Source organism: Salvia hispanica, chromosome 5 (genome assembly GCF_023119035.1).
Source record: "Salvia hispanica cultivar TCC Black 2014 chromosome 5, UniMelb_Shisp_WGS_1.0, whole genome shotgun sequence".
Taxonomy (NCBI): Eukaryota; Viridiplantae; Streptophyta; class Magnoliopsida; order Lamiales; family Lamiaceae; genus Salvia; species Salvia hispanica.
In genome coordinates, this window is record NC_062969.1 from 127080 (window position 1) to 138259 (window position 11180).

Consider the following 11180-nt stretch of genomic DNA (forward strand, 5'->3'; position numbering starts at 1 on the left):
TTTAAACTATGATCTGAATTATTAGAAAATATCAACAAATGACAAAATAACAACAAAAAATGTCTAACGCATTGTCAACGTACCCTGAGACAGTCTTACGGTACTAAGGTTAAGACAAACCAAGTACGCTAATGACCATAACGCCCACTATTATCAAAGCTTTCGTCTATAACTTCAAATAAATAAATAAAATAACAAATTGAGTTTTGAATTTTATGAATTTTATTTAATGTATTACTCCCTTCGTCCTATAATCGGAGTCATATTTGGTGTGGACATGGATTTTAAAAAATATAAAGAATAGTAAGGTTGAAAATGTTAGTAGAATATGATGACTACTTTTTATATTAGTTTTATAATAGATGTGAGTAGAATATGATGTCCACCTTTTATATTAGTTTTATAATAGATGTGAGTAAGATGAGTCAGTAGAACGTGAAACCTACTTACCATTTATAGTAAAAGTGAAATGAGACTCTTATTATGAGACAGGACCGAAATAATAAAATATGACTCTTATTATGAGATGAACCCGAATTCGTTTATATAGCCCTATAGCCTAATGGAGCGGACTCACAAACTAGGCATCATGCACACAACATAATCAAAAGAATCACAAGTATGACATAACGTTTTAAACCACCCTTATAACACCATAATCATTATTTTGGTAATAAAAGAGTTTAGTGAATAAAGCCCACCTCGACTCCTTAGATCACAAGTACGCTCTTCCTCTTGCTATCACGCCGAGAGCGTGAGTTATCACCTTTAATTTATGCGTATCACAAATAAGTCTCAATCATTGATTCAAAAATCATGCATGTTCCCAACATTTCCTTTTTCCCATCAGTTCGTTTTAATATCACCATTCAAAATCAAGGCATGATTATCATATCACTTTTTATTCGCACCACAACTCCAGATCCATCATCAAAATATGTCACGCATGAGTGTTCTTCAACACATCTCACACGCACGCACACGAACACACGCACACACACGCATACCGATGCACACACGCACGCACATCACTTCATATTCATCAATTGTTTCTCCTTTTCGCTCAATCTATATGCATGAGAGTTCAAGAACACCGATTTATCGGTTAGATGAGAAAAGATTAATATAAAAATACATTTTCTCGATAGAACGAACGGTAGAAACAAAGTAGAATCTTGATTCTTCAATAATTTTTGAGGCTTCGACTTGAATTCTTCTCAAAAGATGAAGAAATCTTGGAGAAAAGTAGAAGATATGGTAAGATATGCTAGGATATTTGAATTTATTCTTGGATTTAATTATTTGCTTGAGATAATTATCCAAATTAAATCCAAAGTCCAATTATTTCTTATTTTCTTCATGAAAAAATCGATCCCTATGTTTATTCCAAGGAGATTTTTGTATATTTTTAACATAATACTACTAAGATAAAATAAAATTTATATTGTGCTCATAGTTAAATCTATACTAAAATCAATTTATACTAAAATCAATTTAGAGGGAACCAAATTTCATTTAAATATTCAATTCTAATACATCATAAAATTTGGTCGTTGTGGTTTCAGTGTAATATGTTATGTGAACTATATAGGCTATAGTCAATAGTCTATAGATACGAAAAGTGTACGCATAATACTTCCTCTCTCATGGTGCTTGGTCCAAGTCAATTCCTCTGCTTTCCTTCCCTTGCTGAATTATGCCACTTCCACCACCTTAAAACCTCTTCCGCCACCGCATCGCCGCCGCCGTGGATGATATTACCTCAGGTAACTCTCCTTTCAATTGACGATTTTCGGTTAACCATCGTCCTATTTCTAATTCACGCCTCTCGCCTTCAGATTTAGGGGTTTATTTTCTCCCACTTGTACCTTGAATTCTTTGCTTTTTTTGTGCGTATGAGAGAAATTTGGTTTGTTTCAGCTTATGTATTTGCGTAAATGCTTACTTCAACTGTTTTATCTTTGCAACTTCTTTCTTTCGTTGTGAATTCAGCCTTTTCGGAATCATTTTATAATTCCTGGTTAAAATTCAATACCTGTATATTGATTGAGGGCTTTCATTTCAGAGCATAAATTGTGACTTACTTTTCTTTTGATTTTTATTCATTCAACTGTTTCAGGTCAAACTTAGCCCTTCACTGTAGCTGCAGTATTTTTGAGTAATCAAAGATGAAATATCCTATGTTTAGCTTATTTGCTTGATCGAAGCTTAGTATTTTTCCATGTTTTTTTTAATATCATGACCATCAGGATGTTTGTACACGTGCGGGATGTCTTTTCTGATTTTTGTTCTCTTTGCTGTTGGCTTGGTGTCTTATCTTTCAAGATATTAATAGTATTAGTTTCCTTTTTCGGGTGACCAGTGATAATCGGCTACATATTTCGTCTAGCTATTCCAATACTGCCTGTGTTGTTCTTCTTTGATAGTCAATCTTGACTTGCTTTCCCAAATATTAGGAGTATAATTTTTAGTCTAATTTGTTTCTTGAGTCCATGATGGCTTCTTTAGCAACGTTTCTCTTACCAACCTCTTAAGTCTGGGATATTATTATGCTGTGCTGTCATAGGTGGATGATTTTACTGCGTTATCAGGTACTATAAGGGAAGGACTTGATGGGTGCAGTTTATTCTAAAAGAATTGCATCAGAAGTAGAATCAGATCAATAAATCAAAACTCCCAGTATAGTTGTCAGGTGAACTGGAGAATACTTCTAGCACCAACTTAGCGGTTGGCAACATCAAATTCTAGTGAAGAGGCTGCATTCCCTTTGCCCTCTGAGAAGATAATGAGCGACATGCCGCATACAAAAATCTATCCTAATGTCAAGCAAGAGAAAGATTCCTGCGTAGTGCCTGAGAAAGAACCAAGTCATGTATCTCAGAAACAGAGTTCTGATACAGTAAACCGTACATCATCTAGTGATAAGGCCTCCCTCGTGACCGAACATAAACAATATGATGTCCATCAGAGACAAACCTCTGGTGGCAATCATGATTTTCCAGAAACCCATGGAGAAGAGGGAATTTGGTCAGGGAAGAATGAAAATGAAAAGGACTCAGATATCTCGATGGAAATAGCGAATTCAAGTCCATGCATTCCCTCACAAGAATCTGATCCAGCCTCTCATGTTATTGGAGGTGTTTCTAGAAGCCTAAAGGATAAACCCACTGATTTGCATTCAAACCAGAGCCCTGATGTTGGAGTAAAAACATCTTTGATATGTGATATAGAAAGAACTTCTAAAAAGAGGGAGATGGTAGGAGGTAAATCACTGGCCATACAAAGTGTCAATGGGGTGCCTTCATCCCTGTCCAACGAGCAGATGCTGACTCAGTCCCCTCAGCCTGTAAAAGTTTTGGAGAAATTGCAGCCCAGGCGGTACCCAGATACTGGAGGTTGTAGTTCCCAACATGATCAAGTGACAATCAGTTCGGGGCACTCCGAAAAGCTATCTGCTTTACCAAAAGAAGAACATCATCCTGACAATTTACAGCCTAGAGAGTGCATACGTGATAGCAATCATGCATTATTGAGCAACGAAGAAAAAGGTGCTAGCATTAAAGGCGAGTCAGTTCAAGGTTCAAGTTTGAGCATGGGAGTGCCTGTATCTGAACATGGCCAAGAGAGCTATTCATATTCTAAGAAGTTTGAAAAAGTGGAGAAATTGCAGCCTAGACGAAACCTCGACTCTGTAGTTCAGGAATCACGTGCTGATGTTGGAAGTGCTGCCTCCAAAGCACCAGACAAAGGATTAGATGATGGCTATAGCTGGAGAAAGTATGGACAGAAGCTTGTAAAAGGAAATAAATTTGTTCGAAGCTATTACAAATGTACTTATCCCAATTGCCAGGCTAAAAAACAAGTAGAGAAATCACATGATGGGTGTAAATCAGACATCAAGTACCTTGGGAATCATCATCATCAGAAACCACAGCAGAGTCCCCAGGTGACTAATACTCTTCAAGTAAGAACGCCAGAGATGTCCATTGCATCTACATCAAAAGGTAAGTGTGAATATCATTTAATGTTTTGTATTTCGTACCATCAGCAGTTATTGATTTTGTGGTCACCTGTCAGCCAATGTTGTGCCGATCACCAAGCATGTCAGTTCAGATCAATTGGCAGAACTCTCACCTCAATCAGCTGTTGGAAAAAGTGCTGGTGGTTTGCCAGGAGTAGTTTCCTGTTCAAATAACGATACTAAGGATCTAGAAGATTTCCCTGATCCCAAACGGCAGTATGTTCATTACGAAGCTTCGGATATTATTAATCAGTAATAGTTACTGTTTATGCTAATTGGCTTGCCTCTGCAACAGGAAAAGAGGCATAAGTTCTGCAGATGGTGATGTAATGAATAGATCTAGTTCTGATTCACGGCATGTTGTTCAAACTTTGAGTGAGATTGATTTGGTTAATGATGGATACCGGTGGCGTAAATATGGGCAGAAGTTGGTAAAAGGCAATCCGAACCCTAGGTAACTAAACTTTTCATTTCTGCAGCATAACATTGTGTAATGACCTTACCCAACCTTGATGTAAATCATACTGACCTTTGCATCAAATACTATCTATAGAAGTGAGTCAAGTGATCTAGTGAGTCAAAATCTGCTTTCTTTAATAACATGTTCCAATTTCTGGCAAAGCTGTTAGGTAGCCTTTTCACCTAATCTCAGCTCCTTATGTTGTGCAGGAGTTACTACAGGTGTTCAAACACTGGTTGCCCGGTTAAGAAACATGTCGAAAGAGCCTCACATAATCAGAAGTTAGTCATTACTACGTATGAAGGAGAACACATCCATGACATTCCCACTTCCAGGACTGTTGGCCAAAGCATAGCCAAAGGTGATGATGATAATATGGTTAGCCCAAATGGTGAGTCTAGTTCCAAACCCAAAGACAAGAGCCCTGTTTCACTTGAAATGGCTGTTCGTGTTATTGCGAGCTGAGCTTGCCATCAACTCTGAGATGCTTGTTACATCACTCAAAATTGTTATCAGCGTGATTGTATTCAGCGACATATTTTTCTATATCATTCTATTGGGGTGGTGTGCGGACACTTCTTCTAGCTCGACGAGTGATCATTGTAACAGTTCAGTAGTTTAACTTGTTGATTGGTTGGACCCAGGCTGTGGAATAATTTGTTTATGTTGTATAAATGTGTTCATGTGAGTTATAAATTGTAGTGTAGATTACCCATTGTACATATTATTCTGCCATTGATGATAATGCTGCTGTTATTATTCTGTAAAGCTTGAGCATTGGGAATCTAAAACAGGCTAAAAGAGTGAAATGAAGACCGGATTTCTTGTAATAGTAATGTAGTACAGTTATTTGTGCGTTTTAAGTAGTAATAAGGTAAAAAGCTTAGGTCTTCATGTCACTTCCAAGCAGAAGCAGCGACTAAGTCTCTATTCAACCAGCCAAGAAACAGGGCTCCATCTCTCTCTGAAAGGCTATATCTATCACAGTAGTTCTGCAGCAGTGTCTTGATGGTGGCATTCACTAGAGAGCTTAACGGGTTAGGGCTGAAACCGGCCATAGTGAAGCGCGATCTCCACTTCCCGTGTGGCTCGTGCCTCTCGACTCTCTCAGCCCCCTCACAGGCTATGATGTTCACAACATCTCTTGCCAAGCAGTGCTGCTCCACATTAATCCTCTCCTTGTGCTCCCTCTTGAGTGTAACGTCAATGGACTCGAACATCGCCGTGTAATAATCCAACGCCTCAACAAAACGAGGATAGAAAGCAGCAGTGTTGGTGTTGAGCTCATGCTCAACCAGTGTCACCACCTTAGGGTTAAGCCCTTTCACCATCCTCAGCAGCCTGTCTCTGTGGTTCTCTGTGCTCACGCTCTCGTCGGCCATCCGGTGCAGCATGAAGGCGAAGTTCACCGCCAGCGCCTCCCCAGCCCGGATCCCAAGATTCTCGGCCCGGACCTCGCACGCTGGCACGGCCACAGCATGGAATGTGAAGGGAACTTTGAAGGCTTGAGCGAGCTTAGCTAGCCTCCTCCCCACCATGTTCAACCCTCCTCCACGAGCATAGGCCGAGGTAATGTCGTCCACACCCGTTATCCGGATATGTGGCGGTCCACCAGGCCGGGCTGCAAACGCCTGAATCAGAGGTATCCACTGGCTACCCTGACCTATCTGGAAATCAATAATGTGAACCCTATTCTCATCCTTCATTGCTTCCGCAATGGCACCATTTGCTGACATGTAACCAAACTTAAAATAAGGGCACACCTCATACAGCATATGCATATAAGACAGCAGCTCAAAGCTAGCAGGCTCTCTCAGTTTCAAAGACTTGTTGATGGAGCTGCCAGAGGTGCTCATCAGCGCCACCAACCCCTCCAGCATGTATGCCCCCAGGCGCTGCACCGGTGCACCAGAAACCGAGACCAGCTGGCGCAGCTCGGACATGAGCCACTGAGCCATCAACCAATCACAGTTTGACACGGCCTTTGCACAGGCCGTAAGCAGCTGCTTGAGGTCCCCTCGCGGGATCACCTCCATCAGCTGCCTCCAGCTGTCTATCTCCGCGGATGCTAACCTAGTTGCCACAGAATCGTCATAGGTTTCAAGAAAATCAACATCTGGCCCGAACATCACGGTCTCAAGCTCCTTGAGCTTGTGCTTCAACTCGCTCACGTCTTCCTCCTCTTTGATCTGCAGACCTCCTGCAGGGTAGTCTTGATGAGACAACGAGCTCTCATTGGGAGACAGGCTGACCGTTGAAGCTGAGTGATTCGCAGTCAGAGTGGATGACTCCAGTGTACAGAACCGGTCCTGAGAGAGGAGAATCGAGCAGCCATTACCATTAGCAATGTTGCTGTAACTCCATAGCTGAGGGCTGTTTAATGGCTGACAATGTTGAAGGGAGTAGCCCTCTAGCTTTCTAAGAGGCTGACAATACCATGTATTAGACATGTTTGATCTTACACCTAACACAGAATCCACTCAAAAGCCCTTCTTATTCAATCAAAATAGAACTGCACAAATCCAGAAAATGAAACTAGAATTAGCAATCAAGATCACAGCAACCAAACTATTTACCCATCTACAAAACTAACTGATTCAATAAAATTATACACCATCAAATCCAAGAAAACTGCATGAAAGTTAAAACAAATTCACACTTTTGATTAACAAGCTCTGGATTCCATACTGCCCTATTTATAGGCAAATGAGAATGTTGGTGGAGTCCACTAAAGGAAGCAGGCTAGAAATTCGAATTTGATGAATCATGTAGAATTTTCATTTGGTAAAACTCCCTAATTTCTTTGAAGCATCAAAAGCGGCAAGACTTTGATCAAAATTTTATGGGGTCAAACGACTTCCACCTTCCCATAGAAAAACGTAAGTTGACATAAGTCAAACAACTGAAAATACAAGAAATTTTGAAAGCTCACATCTTTTTACACTACAACCCTAGAAAAACTGATGTAACAAATCCTAGTGTGAAATGCAGGCTAAAATCCAGCTGAAGAGTGAGAGAATGCAAGAATTCAATGTCTATGATCACTAATCTTATGAAAATCAACTTTACTGTTTCCTCAACTAGTTTCTGCTGCAAATCAAAACTAATTAAGCAAAAATCAAAACTTGAATTTGTTGTATGGGAATACAATCAATCAAATTACAACCTTTGGAAAGCAAAATTCAGATGAAAACAGAAGAACTGTGGAAATCTTGATTAATATTCGAAACGCCTGTTTAACGAAAACCAACCTCTTTCGAAGAATCCAAGTTTGTGAGCTTTCTATTCAATGTAGTTACACTTACACCCCCAAGAAACAGTTGTTCTTAAAGAGAGAGAGAGTAGAGGTTGCTGCACTCGACAGGAAATTAGAGAGCTGGAAATTTTAAACTATTACAAAAGAAGCTGCAGAATTAAGGTGAATTAACTTAATTACCACTGCGGATATTTCTTAAAATAATTACATACACCTATATATAGTACTCCCTGGGTTTTCTTAATAATTACATACACCTATATATTTCTTATAATTTTTTTTTCCCATTAGATTTAAGAAAATGAAGTTTTATTAGTAGTCAAATGGAGGATATCAAAGTAAAATAGAATATAAAATAAAGAGAATAAGATAAGATAGAAAATACAAAAAAATGATTTATTTATCTTGAGAAATTCTAATAATTAATACTCTTTCTATTCCAATTAAATTGATTCGTACTCTTTTTTGAAATGTTCAATCACTCTTTCGACAAATTAAGTTATTTCTTTTTTCGACAAATAACAGTAAAAGATTCAATCACTCTTTACTTAATCTTATCGTTTACTATATTTTCTCTTTTTCTTTCCTACTTTATACATCTCCCCTACTTATACTAACACAATTTCTTAATCTTAATATTTAAATGTTTGAAATAATATAATACTAGTATAATAATATGTGAGGAATGTAATAGAAATAGTGAAAGGGTAAAGGTGTCTATATAAAGTGACAAGGGGATAGAGAGATGACGTAGAAACAAGTGCATTCCACTTCACCTCTCACTTTCTTTTACTAGTAATATATTTAATCTCTCTATATCTGCACCGTTCATTTAATTAATATCAAAATTTAATATTCAACTTAAGATAATAACGTGGATTGAGAAGTGTGCTGAATAAATATATATATAAATCTTTTGTATGATTAATATTGTCGGAGTACTTTATCAACACATGTAAGTTCTATATGGATATGATTACAATACATACTAGTAATTGATTAGATATAATTATGCCCTTTTCTGTACTAATCACTTTTCAAATAAATTTAAACTTGCGTGATTACAAATTCTAGTAACTTAGTTTGGTTACTGGAGTTTAAAACTTAAAAGTTACGAAGTGGTATGGTGGAATCTTACAAACAATCATATAAAATCTTTATTAACTCAATTTTAAATGCATGTTCAATTTTATAGTCTCTAGTGAAGGATGACACGATTAGGAAGTAAACAATGTAAATATAATACTAACTGTGATGATCGAAAATCTCCTACGAATCACAAACGATATTCCCAATGAAATTGCAAAGGGATCAAAGCAAAGAGTTGAGGAAAGAGGGAATTGTGATGCTTGTTTGTCTCCCATTTAACAAATACCAATGTCCCACACAAACTCATAATTTTGTCAATTTCACTTCAATTTTTAAATCCCTTTTCATACTCAATCAACTAATTGATCAAATAGAATGTCCGACGTTGATAAATATTAAGGACTTTAAAAAAGATGTGAATATCTACTCCATTATTTTAATGAGTAGTGTTGCATTAGAGAGTACCAAAAAGCAATGAATAGGGTTTTTTTTATAGTAGCAAGGAACATAAATCAAAAAGCTCCATGTAAGTGGCACCTATTAAATTGGAAGATGTTTATCTACATTTTAGCTAAAGAGGACGTTAAATATATAAAAATAGAATTATATATTAAAAGAGAAATTTGACTAAGTAGTAGTTAAAACAAGTTTTAATTGTGTAAAATCTATATTAAGCTAAACAAACCAACTTCATATATAGAAAAAAAAAACCATTACTTATTAACTTTATATGCAATATTAATTATTTTTTTGTAACCCCCCAATATATTGAAGAATCTCGATTCAATAATTGCATGCGGATGGATAATATTTTTTTTTTATGTTGGTCACAGACCTTAGTATTTTAGTCCCATTTGATTGATTAAATTAAATTAGTGCGCGTGCACATAAATATATGATATGAGTAAGACTTTTGTCGATGCAAGTTGCAAACTAGTTTTGTCTGTACTTCAGTTTTAATCACTACATAGTTTGTTAGCGTGCCTTCTCATTACAAATTAGTAGTAGTAACTCCCCTCTCTCTCTCTATATATATAAGTAGTTTTTTGAATTGAAGACGAATATGTTATAAGTAATTCTGTAATTGTAACGAAATACTCCTAGTACTTTATATATTCGCTCAATCGATTCTCACTTTTAAAAAGATTTAATTTGAACATCTCCATAAGTATATATTCGGACAACTTTAGGCAAATTCCAGAATCTGAAGCATTTTAGTTCAAGAGTATATATACAACTACAATAACCTTTGTCTTAATCGACGATGGAGAATTGAATTTGAATATGGTGGTCGACAAAAGTCTTAGCTTTCACAAGAAAATTAACGAGAAGATAAAAGTAAAGAATTGGAGATTGAGGTATAGTAGTTGGATGGTTTCTGTCTTTGTCTCTAAAGTTGAAGTCTTTGCTAACTCACTTGGGTCCCAAATAGACATCATTTGTTTGTTCAATGTTATCAACTCTCTCTCTCTGGCGCGGTTGACATTAAACGATACACCAATTACATGTTTGATAACATGTAGTAGTAGTATTATTTCAATATATATATAAGGTGGGAATGAGATAGGTACTCATACATAGGTGTGTGATCAAATACTAACTAATTTATGGTAATAACTAATAACTAATATCGATTTTTTATGTTAAAAATATCAACACAAGTACATAAATTGATCAATATTCTTGTATTGATATTTAAATTTATATGTTGTATTGATATAATTATATCTTTGTGTTGATAATTTTAATACATAAAATTGAAAAAGTTATTAGTTATTACTGTAAATTAGTTAGCATACTAACGCAACCCTCGTACATATGTATATCCAAGCTAACTTAAGTTTAATAATGTTAAGCTAAGGTAATTTTTTATACTCCTGGAGTATATAAAAAGATTAAAATATACCCTACTTACTATTATTGAAACCGAAAGCTCTAAAACGTTAAATTAATATGGAAGTCTAATCCTAGAACTATTGCTTTAGCACGATACTTAATTCCTATGAAGAACCCTAGCTAAATTAAACATGCCATTAATTAAGAAGTTCTTTTAATACTATATTCACTTTTTTCTAGTCATAGTACATGCATTACCTAATTTATTTAAAAATATATATACTATCTTAATGGTAAGTATAAATGTAGATGTGATATTTGTACTATGAGATAATGTACTATACGTATAAGTTAATTAGAATACATAGATAGTACTACAGTATAGGGAAAGCAAGTTGTACAAAATTAAACTTGCAATTAATCTTTGGTATATTCATGACCTACTCTTAATATGCTCCGTATATGCAAGTCGAAAAAATATTTTTTACTATATAGTCAATTCATTAAAAAGTAGTAAT

The 11180-nt window shown here is 36.1% G+C and overlaps 2 protein-coding genes across 5 annotated transcripts; one reads left to right on the forward strand and one right to left on the reverse strand.

Moving 5' to 3' along the window:
* The first annotated feature begins 2570 nt into the window (after nt 1-2570).
* LOC125188059 (WRKY transcription factor 1) lies at nt 2571-5201 on the forward strand. The gene is given in 6 exon segments (XM_048084799.1): nt 2571-2591; nt 2686-2727; nt 2729-4004; nt 4078-4237; nt 4317-4475; nt 4691-5201. Coding segments are annotated over 6 exon segments (1914 nt in total). The 3' UTR covers nt 4947-5201.
* Nucleotides 5202-5285: 84 nt separating this feature from the next.
* On the reverse strand, nt 5286-7912 carry LOC125186951 (scarecrow-like transcription factor PAT1). 4 transcript variants are annotated; one of them, XM_048083440.1, is made up of 3 exons: nt 7733-7912; nt 6245-6993; nt 5286-6148 (listed from the first exon to the last, which is right to left on the reverse strand). In XM_048083440.1, exons 2-3 carry the CDS (start codon nt 6929-6931, stop codon nt 5378-5380), a joined length of 1458 nt encoding a protein of 485 aa, XP_047939397.1. In that variant the 5' UTR covers nt 6932-6993; nt 7733-7912; the 3' UTR covers nt 5286-5377. The 4 variants fall into 4 exon arrangements, with proteins under 4 accessions (XP_047939397.1, XP_047939398.1, XP_047939395.1 ...); XM_048083441.1 differs by having other exon boundaries at nt 5286-6790; XM_048083438.1 differs by having other exon boundaries at nt 5286-6993.
* Between the last annotated feature and the right edge of the window lie 3268 nt (nt 7913-11180).

Excerpts from the sequence above, each read along its gene's own strand:
- LOC125186951 (XM_048083438.1), bottom strand. The coding sequence starts at position 6,931 with ATGTCTAATACATGGTATTGTCAGCCTCTTAGAAAGCTAGAGGGCTAC.